The sequence below is a fragment of the Parus major genome, chromosome 1 (genome assembly GCF_001522545.3).
Source record: "Parus major isolate Abel chromosome 1, Parus_major1.1, whole genome shotgun sequence".
Lineage (NCBI taxonomy): Eukaryota > Metazoa > Chordata > Aves > Passeriformes > Paridae > Parus > Parus major.
In genome coordinates, this window is record NC_031768.1 from 62,831,866 (window position 1) to 62,851,693 (window position 19,828).

Here is a 19,828-nt window from a genome sequence, read left to right on the forward strand (position 1 = left end):
CACAGATGCAGGACTTGAATTCAAGCTCACAAAGCCACAGCATCAGTTAAGGTGGGAGGCTATTCAGACTGCAGTGTTTGGATTGGGTCTGCTCTCTTTTCTTGTAATAAAGAGTTCCAGAAGATTTGACTTCTTTGTGTAAGATGAGGGAAGTTACCAGTAATGAGAGACTCATCTGCCATTGAACTGCCTTCAATGACCTTTCCATCCACTGGGAACTTTCCACCAGGAACAACTTTTATAATATCACCCCTTTGAACCAGTTCAACAGGTACTTGATCCTCCCTGCACAAGACACAAGTAGAACAGGCAGGTTACTTATGCCATCAGCTTTCAGGTTAACTGGATAAAGCCTAGTCTGTGACCAGGCAGGCTGAAGGGATTTTGATTCATAAATACATACCTGACAATAGAGTGGCCAGGTCCTAGAGTCACCACAGTGGCTTCTGTGGCTTGAAGAGACATAAGCTTAGCAAGAGCTTCTGAGGTCTTACCCTAAGAAACAGAGATTAATGTTTAACATACATTGAGATATATAAATTCTTACATGTACTTAACACAATGAACTCTAAACAACCTTTCATATTGTAGATTACACCAGAAACAGCTGACACAAAATTCCATGAATAGTTTACTCTACTCCTATCATAAATGCACAGTATTTGTGTGAAGATGAGTTACCTTGGCTATGTGTTCCAGCCATCTGCCAAGCGCAATGAACACAAACAACATCGGAGGAGTGTCAAAGAACGTGACAGGGCTTTTCTCTGCCTTTTCAATGATTGCTACTATCAAGATCACACAGGAATACAGATAAGCAATCGTCGTGGCCAATACGATGAGCACATCCATATTGGCTGTCCTGTGCCTCAGTGACTTGTAAGCTTGTACGTAAAAATACCATCCACCAAGGAACTGTTGGTGCAAGCAGGGACAGACTTGTATGAAGATTAGTAAGCACAGAGTACATAATACTGCCCATAGCAGAATTAAAACCATGTAGTACATAAGGGAAGGCATTGCTGACCCAAGCAAATTTGATACTGATGTAACTTCAGGTCTGCTAGAAGACTGACCTCATTGACATCCTCTCATTTGCACTTCCTTGTTCTCAAAACCAGCAAATATCATCCTTTTCCTCAGCAATGCAAAGGAAACAAGGCATAGAAAATGAAATGATTTACCTACAGCTACCCAATTAGTTTTCAGATGATCAGGGATCTCTTTATTTTATATTACCTTCTCCACTTGGAAACCATCTGATGCAACTTTGGTGGGAGTAAGACCTATGAGTAAATACAGAATGGACAACTTGCAGAAAAGTGCCACTTTGTTCTGCATAGGTGGTAGAGACAAGAGGGCAGGCTTAATCCACTTAATCTTTCCTAGATTAAGACTAGCTTAGTCTTAGTCCATTAGTCTTTATCACATCAGATTACATAAATGGGAAATGAATAGAAAGCAAACCCCCAGGAAGTAGTATGGACATACCTGAACAAAAGTGCACAGGATAAAGAAGAGAAGATTCAAAATAGATAATCCAGGAATGAGGTTCTGTTCCAGCACCTTTGATCCATGGTCTTCACCACTGGGTATTTGCATATAAACCATTATGACTACAACAGGGATACCAAACACTAGGCTGTACAAGAAAGATTTCCTCCACCTGAAAAAGAAAAACTGTAAATCCATGGGGTTTTTGCACCCCAGCTGTGCTGGTAGTGCAGGGCTGGGGTTATTAGCACTGGACTAACACACAGCTTTGGGATATTTGCAAAGATCTAGTATTTTGGAGCAGCTTCAGTGTCTGCAACATGTTTAACTGTATAGACTTCTGGCAGTTAAAAACTAAAACTAACAAAAGTAATAAAAGTACTTGAACCAAATGGCGAATGGTAAAATTAAATACGCTTTGCACAAGAGTAATCTAATTAACTGGGAAGTGTGCTGGGAGGAGTAGAGTTACAAGATATGATCTAGACATGTTCATTAATGAGACAGAAAAGAAATACTTACTGCTGTATTTCCTTTTTATGATCCAGGTTATGTGCATTTGGAGCTCTTTTAGCCACAGAAGCATGAAAGCCAATTTCCTTTTTATTGAAAGAGAAGGAAAGATAAGTTAGTTTTGATGAAGCTGACCATATTACTTACAAGACATTTTTAATGACACTACTTTTAGAAGAAATGTCAGAAAAGGACACTGTTCCATGTTTAATAAATTCCAAACCCCAATTGAATAAATTCAATTATTTTTAGATACTGCCAAAATGAGAGGATATTTCAGTCACTACTCAAAATTTGGACTGCAAAGGGCTTTTGGTACCTATACATGATCACAGTGTATAAATGCAGTGAGTGTCCAAGTTCTTAGGCATGGGGAGCTTCCACTGACAGGTGGAATTCTACTGCACTCCTTCTAAAGGAAAATATATACCCTTCCACCTCCACTGGAATAATCAGTAAACAGGGGACATAGCACAAAGGAAGTTAAAATGCACAAGCCACTGGGAGCTAGACAGCCTTGTGAGAAAGACCCTAACACTAGAGTTTAATAAACACACCTGAAGTTGAAAATTAAAGTGTCTAAAGTTAGTTTAAACCCATAGGACAACAAACTGCAGGGCAAAGCATCCCAAAAACAAATACAAGCAAAAATCCAGCTTTGAGTGATGCTTGGGTGAGTTACTGCAGTAGAACAGTGCCTCCTGCCCAAACCGCCCTAAAACCCAAAGCACACTTGCAAGAACAAGACATTTCCTACCTGCATCATGAAATGGTTCTGTGGCAAAGTATGCTTTAGAGAATTATTCTGCCACCCTGAACAGTCTACTAGTTAACATGTTAATAACTGCTGCTGCAACAGTTCTGTGGTCTTTTCTGAGTAAATAACTCTATAGCACAGAAGACAAACTGTCTCTGCTGTCCTCCTGCCTACTGACTGCATGCACCTTAAACAGTATGATCTCTTCCCTTCTGGTGGGACAAAAAAAAGAAAAAAAAGTTTTGTCCACAAAAACCCACTTTGGGCGGTGGTAACAGTGAATTTTATGATCTGTGCGATTACTGGTAAACCAGGATTTTTTCATTTAATATCAGGCTGTATCACAAGCTGTTTCCATTCAAAAAGATGTGGGAATAGATGCAAGTGTGTACAGAGATCTGTAATACTTGTGGCATGAGCTGTGGCACAACTTCTTTTACAGCCTTTGTCGCTGTCAAGAGAAAGAAGTACTTTTTTCTGAATTAGCAATACTTCATTTTAATGACTGTGATTCCACACACAGAATGGCAAGACACTATATATATATATATAAGACACTTTTGCTAGATAAAGATAAAAAAGGTTCATTTTGTAGTTTTTAGTGAGTTTTTAGAGTAACAGCTGGGGAGCTTATGCATTCCTGTGGAACACAGCAGCCTCACACAAGAGCATAAAAACATGGCAATAACTATATCATCTACAAAATCAGTGAAACCTCTCAAATATCAGCTGCTTTATTTCCTACTAAATTTCACCATGTAATTGTCCATACATAAAAAATTTCCAAAGCCTACCTTGATTACTTTTATAATATCTCGAGGTCCAATAATTTCAGGATCAAACAGGATGTGAGCTTTGCTAGTCGCAAGTGAAACTGAGGCAGAGAATATGCCATTTGTTCTCATGAGCTTGGATTCAATATTGTGAACACAAGAAGCACAAGTCATCCCTGTAATCTAAAGAAAAGGCAATCTTGAGTAGTTAGCAATCCCCCACATTCACTCAATATTTGTAGGTGCACTTGAGACAACAGCATTAGCAATATGTATTTGTTGACACATTCTCAGTTTCTCAGAGTCTGTACTAAAGTGCCTTAATGGAAAACTTCTCTTTCATTCCTGCTTGCTAAGAAAAGTCTAATCTGTGCATAGACCTATCACTTTTTATTTCAGTGCTTTTGGATAGGTTCTTCTAAGACAAGTTGATTTTGTCTTTTCAGCAATTACGGAAAAAAGTGTCACTTTTAGCCAGAATTGAGCTGCTGAAGCTCAGCAAAGCTATTTGCAAGAAAATGAGTCTTCCAGACCTGACTTTTCCAAAACAAACATATAATTTCAAATACATGTGACTTACAAGAAGCTCCACTTGCCCTTCTGTTTCTGCATTATTTTCCATGATGGTAGCTTCAAAACCCAAATTCTGGATCAGCTGTGCTATTTCAAGAGGCTGTATGAGTTCTGGCTTGTATTTTATCTCTGCTTTACCTGCCATCAGTGCTACCAACACTGAAACAATTCCTGCAGAGGCAATAAAAATATTAGATAATGTAGCTCCTTTGAGGGAAAGAAAAGTAAAATACTACAAGTGACTGTCAGTAAGGACTCTAACAACTTAGAGATATTATAAGCTTCTGATTTCTCTCTGCCTCCTTCTACTGTTGTTCCTTAGTCACAACTGCAAAGTTTTTACAGAGACCCAGCTGCACTGAGTTTACTCTTTGGCAATGAGAGGAACTGCAAGATTTACACATGGAGGGAGATAAGTTTTCCTATGATCTAATGAGGCAGAAAGGATGTTTGGAAGCAATCTTTACATCCACTGCTGCAAGGTCTACCCTAGACTCTTGTAGTTGGGAACAAGCCCCACAGCACAATGCTAGACCTTTTTATTTTCTTTCTCCCCACCCCTCCTTATTTTTTTAATAAATAAAAAGCCCGGAGAAATCTACATTTAGAATGGAAAATCAAAACATAGAGATCACAAGGAAAAAAAAAAATATTTGAAGAGCTAATGTTTTTTTTAGTTTCTAAATCAAGGCAGTGAGACCATCACAGGGAGACTGGGGAGAGAGTAACCAATAAGCAAAACCTACCAAAGGCATGCTGATATAAATGGACTCAGACATTGCTAAGGCTCGTCTGTTAATCTTCTGCAAGGCCAGAGGAAAGGCAGCTCCAGCCTGCAGGATTCTAGACGAGTAAACACCACTGTGCCTAAGCTTGCCCTGGCAGTGGAGCCATTCATTTGTTTGCACTTGCTTGTGCAAATACACTCGAGCATGCCTGAGTTCTCAATGGCTCTGGAGGAGATGGATTGCTTTGTAAACCAACAAGGCCCTGAAAACTAAATGACAACCATTTCTGTGTTCTTGTCTTCAGACTTATTTGAATTTTTTATCACCTTACAACCTGTTACAAGTATGTTCATCATGTTTGTCCACCAGCGCAATAGGATAGTTAAACAGTGACATAGTTACGTTAGCACTAAGAAAAAGCATTAAGTGTGTTTAACTTCCAGATGCTGCATGACAGCCTCTTCCATTAATCTCATAGAATATCTTTTCCATCCCATCATCCCTTATTATTAGACTCATTATAGGAATCTTAAATTTATTACCAACTTCTTTCTGTAACTTTCTTTCAATGGTAGACACACACGATGCACAGGTCATGCCTGTGATTTGTAAAACACACTTTTCTTCTGTGGCTCCACTGAGCTGGTTTGACCCATGAGGGTGAGAACTGTCTGGAAGAGCATCTGAGGCATCGCCTTGGCAAGGAGGCTCTGGTGCTTGAGGCTGCACAGCAGCTTTGCTGGCATCAGGCTGGCTCCTGTGTTCTCCAGTGGCAGTATCTTGAATAAATGCACAATACACTGAACTATTTACAGTGTGATTGGATGACACAAAAGTAAAAATAAGTCACATTTATCAACCACACAAACACTCATAGTTGTTTAGAAGGTGACATGATAGCTTTGGTCTCTATGTGGAAATAATATAGGTTGTTACCAAGCTTGTAAAAATACATATTCACCAGTACCACTTGACCATCTAACTCCACAGAACTAGCTTTCCACATTCAGATGGCAAATGATTCCCTCCAATTTCAGTGCCTATAGCTGTCAGCTATCTCCACTTGATAAAGATATATTGGTATCTAGACAGTGCTTATCCAGCACTGAGAATGTAGTCCAGTCATAACCATTCTGTCATTGTTGCCATCTATGCAGAACTCATATCACTTCATCTCAAACAAGGAAAACAACAAGTTTTTCAACATGTTTCTCTTTACAGCACAGTATTCACACTGCAAGTACTACAAAATGAGTATTGGAAGCACCCCAGAGACCTGAACACAAACAGACTTCTTGCAAACATTTTTATTCTTTGCCAGGTATTGAACAGACACACAACAGCTCCAGCTGTGTTCACAAACTACCTCCCTTGGGCAGAGGTTTGTGTAAAGGAGCAGAAGCTGCTTCCAAACATGTTAAGGGATTCCCTCCTTTCCCAGATGGAGTAGAAGGTCTCTTACCTACAAATTATAAGCCAAACAAATTATAATTAAACATCACAATCAGGCTCTTCCCCATTTGTAGTAGTATCACAGATTCAGAGGGATTGGACCCATGAGAGAAGTGAATAGGATGTGTTTTTCTGGGATCAAACTAATTAATTTCAGGTAAACTACATCAGTATTTCAAAGCAAATATGTTTACTTGAAGCAGGTAAAAATTGCCACATTCAAAATTTGCAAAAGAGGAGACTGTGCATCAAAACAACTTTTTAAACATTGAACACATGTACAAAATGCCTACACTGCTATAGCTGGCAAGTAAAAGCAGCTGTTCCCACCAAAGAGTACCTGAATTTTGCCACTTACATTGCTTAAAGCAAGGTTTAGTGAAGTAAGGCAGGTGAAAGTACTCAAGAAATAAATGTCAAAGGCTAAAGACAGTAAAAAGTGGTTTTAGCTAGATAAAAAACAGTTTTAAATGAAAGATACCTCATTAAGTTTGTATGTTTTAGTATTCTGGAACATGAATGTAAACATTTGGTTTGATAGGTGGTTTGGTACTTACAGCAGCCTGTGGACATAGGAGGACACCTATTCAGGGGGTAATGAAATGAGCTATATGAAAGGCTTTCTACCTCAGCACTGTAACTGCAGTCACTGAGGGCTGAAACAAGGTGATTTACAGCTGGAACCTCTATCCCTTGCTAAGGGAGGTCAGATCAGGCCAAGCATTTGGAAGAGACAGTGTCAATGTGATGCTTTAAGAGTTTCTCTCCAGAAAGGAATCTCAATGCCGACGTTGCAAGACCCACCTTGGCATGTGACCCGCAGAAGAAAAAAGTTACCTGTCAGCACAGAGGCATCAAATCCCATGTCTTCTATGGCAGCTCTTAACTCTTCTCCACTAGTGACAGCTGGATCGTAGTGTATGGTCCCAGTACCACCAGCTAGAGAAACTGCTACATCCTGCACTCCTTGCCTCCGTGCTATGGCCCCTTCTATGGCCTGTACACAGGAATTGCAGGTCATGCCATCAATCTTAATAACAGCCATCGTACCTTGTGGTGGCTGTCTGATGACATTGTATGTGAAAGTACCTGAGGGAGGTGCTGCTTTATTTGCTTCTGAATCATTTAGGAGGCTTACTTTAAAGTTTCCAGGTGGAAGGGATTCAATAGCTTGCAGCAAAGCTGACAGGGTGATTAAATCTGGGCTATATTGTACCACAGCACATTTATGCTCCAAAGACACTTTAATACTTGTTATTCCAGGAAGATCTGATATATTTCCTTCGATGTTCCTGACACAGGACTTGCAGTGCATGCCCTCTATCTGTACTGTCACTGTTGCTGTGCTACCCATCTCGGTGACCAGCGGATCCAGCCCATCACTCTTGAGACTTGCAGGTGTCTCCCTGGGGTTTGCATTCTGCAAACGCTGGAGGTCAAGGGCACCCAGCTTCAAAGGAGCTGATTTACTTTTAATGGTGCAGTCATACCCCAGGTCACTGATGTGGCTCTTGAGGTCATCAGGCTGAATGATGTAAGGATGGTAAGCAATAATTGCTTCTTGGTTATCAAGTGACAACTTGATTTTTGTTACACCGTGCAGTTTCCTAATCCTTCCTTCAATGGTGGTGACACAGGACTGGCATGTCATGCCTTCTACCCGAAGTTTAACTACTGCTTCTTTCAAGCTCGGCAAATTTACAGTGGCTGTTGTCAACTTCTCTTCTGCTATGTTGGCATCAAAGCCCATATCCAGAATTTCCTGGCAAATCTGTTCAGGACTTATTTCTGACTGCAGATACTTGATAGCAGCATTGTTCTGCTCAAGGGAGACTTTAATTCTTAAAATGCCCTTCACCTTGGAAATTCGGCCTTCTATTGACTGCACACATGATTGGCAAGTCATTCCCACAATGTTGACTACCACAGTATTCTCTTGGGAAGGTGGGGAGGGCATGGTTTCAGAGCTCTCCTCATAGCCCATGTTGTCAAACGCAAAATTATGTTTCATTGTAGGGTTCAGCTCACAACCAGGAGGAGAATCAATGTTGGGCAAAGCCTAAGGAGAAAGTGGAAAAGTAAAAATAAATGCTTGTATCTTCAGCCTTGTAAAAGCAACAACAATCTTCATATGCACACATGCTTCATATGTGCTTCACAAGCACATAGTAGAAGCGCTCTCAAGTTAGTCAAGATGGCCAAAACCCTTTACAACATTATTTTACACTTTGAATATTTATCATCAGTGAGTTATGCCCATGATGATGAATCAGGCTTGTGACAGTCTTTTGAGCAGCAATTTAGAAAATACTGACTAGGGATATAAAAGCAGAATTGATTCAGTATTCCTACCCCAACCAAGTAATTTAAAACTTCAGTTCTCAGCAGCCACAGCACATGTCCATCACACAGACTGAGCTGCTCTTTAGAGCACAATGTCACTGGCTCAGTGGGTCACAGTGTGCTGACTGCCTCTCCAAAAAGGTCATAAACTGGCCCAGTTTGGCCAGCCTGCTACTTCCCAGGAGGAGTTCAAACCAAACCAAAAAAAAAAAAAAACCAAAAAGCCCAAGAAAACAGAAACACTATGTTTCCAGAAGCCTGAAACAAGTTGATGCAGGGAGGGTCAGCTGCATGATGCATGCACACAAAGGCCTGGGTTCTCTGCATTTAATATATAACCCTTTTAACTTGAAATCTGTATCTAACAAAGACCTTGAAAGACACAGAAGTGTAAGCAGATATTTTCACTATGGTTTAATTTTATTTGCCTACTTGTGAGACACCTAAGAGTGCTACAGTAACTCACTGATTTGATCCAGCACTGATTTTCAGGATGGCCTGTACTGAAACAGGCCAGCCAGAAGTGAACTATTTCTCAGTCAGATCTTGGGCTTTGCAATACTGGAACTCTGCAGATGAACGCACTCAATTTAACTGAAAATAAATATTTTTTTAAAAAAAAAGTTTCAATGCTTCTCACAGAACAATTATTGAGGGCACAGACTCTATCTAAAATTGCTGGAGCCATATGATAATCAAGATTGAAAAGGGCAGGGACAAGTCCTAGATTGTCAGATTTCATGGAAAGAACATGAAAATTCATGTCCATGATTTAAAGCAACTTTAAATAGATCTAGATGAAAACTACTAGGATTAATCTGTTCTCTTGCCTGCAAAGCCTTGGCCACTCTGACATCCAATAAAACACTTGATGCTGGGCATTACTGCAGGAAGAGCCTGGAGAAGGGCCCACTGGATCAGCTTCAGTACTGCAGATCCTGTTCCTATAACCCACGAGAAAACTCCCTTCTCAATACCACAGCATGGATGAGAAGCGTTTAGACTGCTTAATAACACTAGACTGCATCCAGTTCATTTGATGCAGTATTCAAAATTCATTAACTTGATTTTGTTTTACGCTTAGACAGCTTGGGAATAATGAGGTCTGGGGTCACAACCAAAACAGCAAAAATTTAAGACAAGAAATTTGCTTTCAGCCTTTTCTATACTGTATTTGTTAGAACAGGAAGAGGAATGAGCAATTTCAACTCTTCAAGATTATGGTGCAGCCCCTCAATTATCCTCAGAGCAAACTCTCCCTCCTGCTCCCTCCCCTTCTGCTCAGCCTCATGGCTGCACTCCAGAGATGTTGGGGAAGAAGAGTCAAAGGAATATTTTATCCTGGCATCCCCTTTGCCTCCTCCTCCCACAGGCCTGGCAGCACCCAGGACACTGCTCTCCTTGCACTTCCCTTCCCTTAAGTTTGTGAAATCGCCAACATACATGGAAATGTGCCACAGGCACCTCCTCTCAGAACAAAATATTAACAGTTGGTCAGACTTCCCTGCCAATGTGGTGTCCTGTTTAAGCACCACGCAAAGACAACCAAGACACCCCCATTCTTGTGTCCTCCTATTGTTATAACTTCCCACAATTTGAAATAATAACCTGTCCTTGCATATGGGGAAAAAAATCACATTTGAAAACAGTCTCCCAACCACCACATTTCAGATGCAGCCTAAACGCAAACTCACATTTATTGTAAATTCTGCCTCAAGAAGTGTTACGTGAGTATTATCCATCCCCCCCTCTTCCCTGTCCCCAGTTCCCCAAGGACACTGCTCACAGTGGCCTGCTCTTATCAAAAAGCCAGTGAAATCTGTGTGACAATTACAGAAGCTCACCCTGTGCATGTACTTTGGCTCACAGGACAAAGGTATTTTGCCTTCTGCATCTTTTGGTGAAACAGAGAATGAGGAGATGAGCGTCTTCCACTCTCTGCTTCACTGCCTGTCTGGCCACCCCTTGCAGATGGAACTCAGGAACCATCACAGGCCCTATGTCCTCCACTGTGTTCCCTCCACCCCCATGCTCACTAATTGTCTCAGTTTTCCTAGGTACCCCGTGACATAAAAGCAATTCAAATTAATTGTGTAAAAAGATTAGAGAGTATTTCTCATTATCCAGTCTTTTGAAGAACATAAAAGCAAGGACTGATTCCACTATTTCAATGCATTGTAAGCCACAAAAACTTCAAAACTTGGCCACTGCTTTTTGTTTTGCATAAAAAGCTATCCCAGCATTCAGAAGAATCGACAAAAAATAGTTTGTTTGATACTTTGATACCTGATGCTTATGCTCTGTAGGAGAAAAATCCTTTCACACAAAATTTTAAATAGCAAGGAAAAAATAGAGAGGGGATATAGATATAAGAAAATTAAAAAGCTTCTTTCCCTTAAAAAAAAACCACAAACACAAGTGCCAAGACATTGAAGAATCTCCCTTCAAAACCAAGAAATGTGCACAGGTACAAATAAAGTATTTACAAAACCTTTAGTATTGTTTTTAACAGCTTCAAAAGAACCCCAAAAATGGAATAGGCAGAAATACATCTATGTGTGTATTTGCAAGAAGGGTGCTTCTATACCAGACAAGAGGAAAACAGCAGATTCATGTAAGGACACAAAGATGAGGCATACAGAAATGTGTCCATAGTTTTCCTTGGGCACATGCTGGGTCTCAGAAAAGGGTTTCTTGATACCAGCTAACACCCACTCATCAAATGGCATCTGCAAGGCTGTACAGTAATTCAGAAATACTATTGCAAGAGGACCAGAGAAGCAGTCACCACCAAAATGGCAAAAATTCCCAAAAAGGTGCTTGGGACTCTCAGGCATTGGGACTGAGTACCTTCTGCTTTTTTTCTGCCCAGAGAGAAATACGAACAAAATAATGAAAATGCATCTAACTCTACATCCAGAAGGAAAGGTATGAAAGAACTGGCTGTAATTACTCTTTTGTCTCTCACACCAAAAGAGAATGGCTCACTTTAAAGAGCAGATTTCCACCAGATTTCTGTTTGCTCTACCAGTCTCATGCATATTTTTACAGTATCTATGTGAATAATATGCAAATAATTACACATGAAATTATGACAATTCTTTCCCTCCTTTGTTCTGCATGTAAAAGTTGGAATTGAAAGCCCACAGCACAGCGAGTCTCTACTCTGAAAGCTAAGAATCCTGACACAAAGAAGTTATGAAGCTCATAGAAACAATACAAAGAAAAAAAGAAAAAAAGGAAGAAATTTGAGAAGTTGTGTCAATGATTTGAGAAATCATTGACACAGAATCAGAAGCAGATGGAGGGAGCTTTAAAGAAAGCATCAGAACTGGTTGGAAAACACTTGCATCTACAGGAGGAGCTCTGAACCAGACCCAAGATGAGTAGCAAATGTGCAGAAGTGTGGCATCTGAAGCCCTAGTCCCAGTATGAGGATTTCAAAGCAAGAAACAAAGCATGTAGAACAGCCCTTGATGTCCCTGTCAGGAGCTGTGGCACACACACCTGTCCTGGGGCAAAGCAGGGCTTGGGAACAGCTGGAAGAGGCAGAGGCTCATGCTCCCCTTTCTGACTGCCTCCAGCCAGCAGGAAGATCATCCAAAAGGAATATGCAGGGAGATGCTGCTGGATTGGAAGCACCAAGTCTCGAGCCCTGGTTTGGCACAGAGCTCTTGGCATCATAGCATCCATTTCATGGCTGGTCCATTTGGGAAAGGTAGTCCTTGCCCATGGTCTGTATGGCTGGTGGAGAAAACCCACCCCATTGAGGGCTACCCTTAGAGGGCCAGCATCATGCTTACCTATGGTCCCCCAAAACAAGCTCCTTCTTCTGGATATTCCCATTCAAATATGCAAAGGCTGAGAGTTCAAGCAGTGAAGGGATACATAATAAATCTGAGAAAAACAACTGAACTCAGAAAAAAACCCAAAGGAAACCACAGCACTGGGTAAGATCCTCACACATGGTGAGCCATGTCTTGAGAATGGATGCAACACTATGGCTGTGAGCTCCATAAGGTTTGTGCCTTCCTTGGCTTCACAGCCCAGCCACCAGCCACCAATGGCTGAGTCCCCATGCTGCCTCCATTGCTGTGTTTCATGGTCACTTGGTGGGAGGGCCTGTCACCAGGAAAGCCATCCCTCTACGTTTTTCTCTTCCCAAGAGATGCAGCCACCTCCAAAATGCCAGTATAACGCTCCTGGTCTCTGCAGCACAAGGCAGAAGTTGTGAGAGGTGCACTCCACAGTTCCCTGAGCATCACCCACACCAAGATCCAGCACAGAACTGCTCCTCTCTGCTCATCCAGCACAGCTCTCCTGCCTTGGCTTGTGGAGAGGGCTCACACTGGGTGAAGCGAAAGAGTCAACAGAAAGAAGAAGCCAGCAGAATTCCTGTATGTCAGTGAGAAGAAGAGAAAGAAGATAAAGGTAGAAGAAAACAAAGAACATCTGTGCTGCGAAAAACACCATGAAAAACAGGATCTATCTGTATTTTGGATTTTTGGGGATGCTTTCTCAAAACATTGCTTCCACCAATGGACTTGAGGGTGGTGTGATGATGGCAAACAAGATGGGGTGCCCTATGGGGTCAGAAGGGTGTAAAAACGCTATGTATGAGCACAATAAAAAAACTTGGATAACTTTTTTTAAGGATCTGCTTTGTGTCATGTCTGTTCCGACAACAACACTGGCTGGCACTGCTTTCCTGCCCTCCTCTGCCTGGCCTGCAGGGATGGCAACTTTCACATCCTAAAACTCAAGCACCAGGCTCCTCAAAGTGATGCCAGGAAATCAGCTAGGGAGGAGATGGGGCCCGGCACACTCAGCACCTCCCCCCTCTGCCTCTCCCTGCCTGCTCATCCACAAACGCTGGAGGTCACTGAACCTCTCATCCACTATGTCCTGAAGTTTTGGGCTGCTCTTTTCCCTGTACCCCTGTGGGCTGAAATTGCCCTCTTACCTTTGAGCACACAACTGCCCGAAGAATTATCTTATCTGTGTTTTACATTCCCTACTTCCTTCTTTCACAACTGCCTGATTCATGGCTGTGGACTCAGGCGGCAGCAGCACACAACTGAAAAGCCACACACTAATAATTAAATGCTTGAGATGTTTCCCAGTTTATTATAGGCAGACAGTGAACAACAAAATGAGGGCAGAGCAGCCACAAAAACATCAAAGGTCACGAGTCTTCAATTTTGTGCCTGTAACAGCAGCACTCTGTCACACAGAGTAGCCAGAAATTCACTCCTCATCCTTCTCAACGTTTTTCAGTGTATCTCGTTAGAGCATATTGTTTAAATGTATTAGATCATAACTGGTTGTTCTTTCTCCTCTCCTCTCCCAAACAAAGATTAACAAATATCAGTAGCTACTATATTCAGTAACTACTTGCAACACAATTTGATATTTTTCAAACAGTTCCTGAGTCTTAAATGAGGGAAAGAACACCTTCTAAACCTCAATGTCAAGATTCAATGAGAATATTACTACAAAGCAGCCTTTATAAGGCTTTTGTTTCCAAAATACTAAGTTAATTCTACTAATTCTTCTGCCAAGGGACTGCTATTCCCCATCTGGGATTAGGCTTCTCTAACAGTACAGAGGATAGGGAAAGATTTAGGCAGTTGCAGCGAGTCTTACTAAAATGACGCCTAACCTCAGAGGCCTTAACAGGCACTTTTAAATTAAAGGGAGCTGTGTAAACCAAGTTTGGTTTATGGGAAAGGGAAAAGGCTTGCTGTAAACAAAATGTTTCTAATTTAGAATTAAAACAAGGCAAACCTCTTTGTGATGTTCCTTACAGCATCAGTACAAGTAACATATATATCCCTATGAACTGAATACAGAAAAGAGATCCTTTGGTAGAACAAAGTCATTTATGTCATGATTGTTTTCTACCAAACATTTATAAGACAAGAAGTAACTTGAGGCAGAAAAAGCTTTCAGATATATTTGGTGTCTTCTGGCTGTTATTTAATTCCAGCCTGACACTATTTGAGCCATTCTAAGTACACATAGTTTCAAAGAACATGAAAACACAGAATCACGGAACATTCTGAGCTGGAAGGGACCCACAGGGATCATCAAGTCCAACTCTTCAGCAAATGACTCATGCAGGACTCAAACCTACAACTTTGGCATTATTAGTACCATACTCCAAACCAACTGAGCTTTGTTCTGAGAGTTTATTTTCCTTATATATTCACAATATTCCTGGATCCAAACTACATTACTTCAGTGTACATATATTTTAAACAGCAAAACTCTTTTAAAAATAATGAACCTCATCATGTTTCCATCAGCATTGATCTTTGTAAGTCTCTTCACCACAGCAGTTAATCTCAAAAAATATCAGTTATATACAACACTGAATTAAAAAAAAAGTTACACAGATGTATTTATCAACACTTCACTAGCACCCACTTAGTAGATATAAATAAACTACTTACCTACAATAAGAACCTTTTAATGTTTCTGGAGTTTCTGTTATTCCAAACTAGTATGAGCTTCTGTTAAACTACTGGAGCAATTGCAGTTCAAGAGAAATACTATTATGTTTCCTTCCTAGGAATCACCACTCTGTGTTATTAGAGGTGGAGCTGAAACAATGCTCATTAGCTTCTATGGCATAAGTCATCATTAACATCTAGTTTCAATTATTTTCAGAGGATCCCCAGAGGACTTAGCATGCTTGTTATGGGGCTGGCATCCATGCTGGGGATCGAGACAATTTAGATAAAGAAGGTTTAACCTCCTTTAATATACAACCCATGTCCAACATGCTTTGTTTTAAATCCACCAGTTCAGAAACACCACGTCCCTCCCAACATGCACGCACAGAGACACACACACACACACACACACACACACACCAGCGCTCACTGACCTGTTTTCCAACTGTATTGATTTCTGTCATTCCCATGGAGTAACTCTGCAAAAGTTTCTCTTCTTTCTGCAAGTTACTACTTGCTTTTACCGGAGATGCCGTCTTGGACTTTTCACCAATAATCAGTAGTTCGGGCACATCACAAGCTGCCTGCTGCTTACGAATAGACACCAGGGATATGTTTCTGTCGTTTAAAGTAGCTAAGTAGGACAGTTCCCTTTTCATTTTATTGTCCAGTTTTCTCTCCATTTTTTTCTTGGACTTTCAATATTGCAATGCCAAAGGAAAGTTTTACAAGAGCAGTTATTTGGTGTCCCGCAAGCCACGCTTCTTTCAGCTACATTTACAACAGCTTGAAGAGTTCTGCCCGTCTAATCCATGCGCTTATTAGGCATTCATCACAAAATCCCAGATGGAACCTGTGATCCTTATGTAGGCTGCTGGCTGCACTCAGCTACCTGCTCTCCCTGCCAGTTTAAATGTTTCCCACCAATTGGCATCCCTCGTGCTTTCCAAACTGCGTTCGGCACTGCTGATCTCTGCACACGGCGTTGCAGCAGGCTTGGCCAAGGCTGCCTTTCACAAGCTGCTCAAACATGACCTGTGTGCAGCAGCCAGAGCGTAACCAGCCCACACAGACAGGCATTAGCTCCTTGTGGCCATGTGCACAATCACAGCTCCTACACAGGGAAAACGCTGCTCCATTTCCTCCTTCTGTGAAATTACCAGGGGTTTCTTGGATAAAATTAAGTCCCTTCTAACATTGAAAACATGCCCACGATTACCTAATTAGATAAGGCTCCTAGACCAAAGGTCTTTCACTCATTCAGGGCACAAGAACATTCATTCTTTGTTTCAAGAGGGAAAACAAAAGAGTGAGTACAATATTTACACTTTCTAAAATGTGCCTCTTTACCATCAGCAACCTTTACTAAAAACTAATGAACCAAACAAAATTAAATGAGCAATTAGTGCCAGAAAGGCAAGACATAAAACATATTCTCCATAAATTCTCTGGGCAACAACAGGAACATCTAATTTAGACAGCCAGACACACAACAGGTACCACCACTAGAAGTGCTTTGAGCCAAGCCTGAATATATTTTTCTGGGATTGCCCACAGCGAATTCACAGCCCTATGGTAAGTTCTCAAGTCCACAGTAGTGCAGTGCACTTCTGAAGGCACCGCTGTACAGGGCCACACATTTATGTGCTTATAAAATTTATAAAATAAAACAGATGTTATTATTTTTTTATTAGCAATTTCCACCCTCCCTCCCTGTGCAGTTACATCACTGCACATGCAAGCCTTAAAATAATTGTTTTAAATTTAATCAGAATCTCTTGGACTTGTTGGAAAAACTAACAAATTTACTCCTGTGCAGAGGTTAGCACACAGGGTCAAAACCTCAACATATCTCTGTCACATTACTAAAACCTGTGAGACAAATTACAGACACTCCACTTGACAAAATAATTAATATAATATTTATAACTTCTATAATGCCTTTTTACCATCAGCTAGCTTTACCAAAAGACAATGACAGAACAAATTCAGATTTGTCTGACTTCCAAAGGCAGAGGTACACCCCTCACACCCCTGCCACATAGAGAATGGTTCAGAAAGCCACCATGCAGGACATTAGCATCCTAGCTTGTCTCCCCATCATAACTTCCACACAGCTATGGATCCTCAGTTCTTGGAAAAAGAAGGTCTTCTGCCAAAGAAGTGAAACTCTAAATATGGCTGCAGCATTATTCTGTATCATTGTATTAATATAAAAAAATCAGTGATAATATTAAACTTTTATAAAGGGCTATTTTGAAAACATTTTGAGAAATGTCCCTTGTAAAGAGAATTACTACAAAGGTTAAAGTGTTTGTGTTTGTTCTGCATATATCAAACCAATTAGAGTCACACCTCACTTCAGTTCAAACATTTTATTGAAAAAGAAAATTGTGCTAAAGGTGAAATAATTTCAGGAACTACGGATTTTAATTGGTTCTGAAATGAAAAATTGAAAATCATACAGTTCTGTGAAAAATTTCAGTACAACATGTTTAAATACCAAAGCTAAGTCTACATACTAAATACATATAAAAAGTTTAAAACTAATATTCATAATTCTAAAACAAAACAGGCCTCTCATCCCAAATCAAAGATATTCAGAAATTCAGCTCTAAAGTTCTAATTTAAATAATGGCAATTTCAAATTCTTAATTTTCTAAGGGAAGAGGAATTCCAGTTTCTGGCCATCAATAAAACACATATTTGATCCACTCATCTCTGACAGTATCTTTGCTATTAAAAATACCAAACCAAACTGAGCATGTTTCTGCAGGTAACTAATATTCAAAACTACCTGTGATGAAAAAGTCTGTAAAAACAACTTAGGGTTGTTGGGTTTTTTTTCCTTCATTTCAGGTTTACCAGCATAGTTCAGCTTAGATAGAATAACAGAAGACAGAATAACAAGATGTTGAATAAGAATCTTCTCTCCAATTCCCTTCAGTCACCCTTTTCCCCCCCCAACTTCTGAAGAAACCTAAGATAAAATTCTGTTTGTTTCTAACAGCAATGGAAAAAAATTCTTGTTTAGTGACCCACAGTCCTTTGCTTTCAGCAGAGTCCTGAATATTGATTTGGAGATAGACAAGAAACACATGAAGTTGTGCTTTGAGCACATTCAGTTTACAAGACATTTATCCGCATTAAAAAGAAGGATTTGGCTGGAGAAAAAAAGGTTGCTATAGCTTCTCAGACAAAAGGGACATAAGATATATTTTAACCACTTTAAATACCTGGTTTAGCTGTGGGCCGGAGCAGAGCAGTGGCAAAAGAAACCTGTGCAGCTGACAGAGTCTCAAGCAGCTCTTGGAGAAGAGGCACCAGGCACAAAGCAGAAACCACTGAGAATCTTTTAAAGCTAAGTAATTCCTACTTACATAAATACATGAGACTGAAAGATCAGAGGTTCTGCCCCACCTCAATCGCTGCACAACTCTCTTATGATTCAGGAGACAGTTTCAAGAGGGGATCCAGTATTGGCACCTCAAGGCTGGCAATGTCTGCCAGGGAAGTGAGGCAGATGCTTGGAATTAACCTCTGCAATTGTCTGTTGCTGCTTCTGCACCCCAACAGACTGCTATTGGTTTCCAAGTTATTTTCTCCATTCTGTCTCAATTAATTTCCCCTTTAGAGTCTAAGCTAATTCTGTCAGCTGTAGACTGAGGGTGAGCATTTTACTTAAGGCTGAAATAGGAAAGGCAATATTGCCCTTCTCGTCTGATAACAGTACCATCTGGTTTAAGGCAGGATTTTGCAGAGCTTAGGATTTTCACCAGGAGGAGTCATTCTGCCTTGGTAGTAGGAAATTCAGAGAACAAGTAGAAAACACGCCTACTGCCTTTGCACCTTTCTGCTAGTGTCCAGCAACTGTGTCTGCATTTTCACATCAGAAAACACAGGACATTAAAGAAAATTAAATCTCTTTGATTTCAAGGCTCAAAGCTGATCAAACATGGGTTTTGCCCTTTGTATTTCCCTCATTATCAGACTACAATATAAACACACAAGAACAGTGTGTTCTCATATAAATTTTGTTTCCAAGGTGCATTCACCCTTGGCTTTATAGGTTATTCTGGCCTGTGTCTAATCCTTCTGCTTCCATGACCAAAGAAAGTATCTTAAATAATCTTAAAAATGCCTTGAAATGTGAGATGCTTGGGTTGAAAGAAAAAAATAGGGACTGGGAGGTTAGAGGGTCATATTTCTTTAATCTGTGTGGGGAAAAAGAATGAAAAACAAAGTTCAGTGGGAAGGAGTACATGCGTTGGCTACAGTTCACCAGGAACAAAGTGCTGCACACGTTCGGAGCAGAAACACTGAAGGAGCTTGATGTATCATTCTAAGAGAGGCATGAAACAAAGGGTGGAACAGCACAGAGGTGTTGTGGCCTTGCCCTGTTTAAAACAGTGAAGCTAAAAGCCACAGGAATGACCCAAATGGTGAGCAAAAACTGACCTTTGCTTAACTAACTCAAAATACATATTACTTTTCATGCCTCTGCACATGCTAACAGACTAAAACCTGTATATACTTTACATGAATGACTGCAGTCTCTCAAACTACACTCAAATGTGGAATGACATCACCTTTAACTTTTCACTTTTTCCCCTCTCTCAAAGAGAAAAATATAGATACAGCTTAAGTGAGGCAGGAGGCTAAAGGAGACTCCACCTTTGTGAATGACTAAGAAATAGAACTTGAACACTCAACTATACTGAGTGCTTCTTTGGGAAA

General features: G+C 40.6%; 1 protein-coding gene across 4 annotated transcripts in view; it reads right to left on the reverse strand.

The window, feature by feature from the left end:
• The window catches only part of ATP7B (ATPase copper transporting beta), a 31,471-nt gene extending 15,473 nt beyond the window's left edge, over positions 1–15,998 (reverse strand). For 3 of the 4 annotated variants that reach the window (XM_033514990.1, XM_015647539.2, XM_033514996.1), the window contains exons 1-10: positions 15,526–15,998; positions 7,128–8,349; positions 5,381–5,617; positions 4,118–4,281; positions 3,559–3,720; positions 2,017–2,093; positions 1,492–1,666; positions 682–915; positions 404–495; positions 158–285 (exon numbers count right to left, since the gene is read on the reverse strand). In XM_033514990.1, coding sequence (XP_033370881.1) covers positions 158–285; positions 404–495; positions 682–915; positions 1,492–1,666; positions 2,017–2,093; positions 3,559–3,720; positions 4,118–4,281; positions 5,381–5,617; positions 7,128–8,349; positions 15,526–15,774 — 2,740 coding nt within the window. In that variant the 5' untranslated portion in view covers positions 15,775–15,998. Of the gene's footprint in view, positions 1–157; positions 286–403; positions 496–681; positions 916–1,491; positions 1,667–2,016; positions 2,094–3,558; positions 3,721–4,117; positions 4,282–5,380; positions 5,618–7,127; positions 8,350–15,088; positions 15,356–15,525 lie in introns of those variants that run through there. The other variant, XM_033514991.1, reaches the window with a different exon arrangement.
• Positions 15,999–19,828: the final 3,830 nt, after the last annotated feature.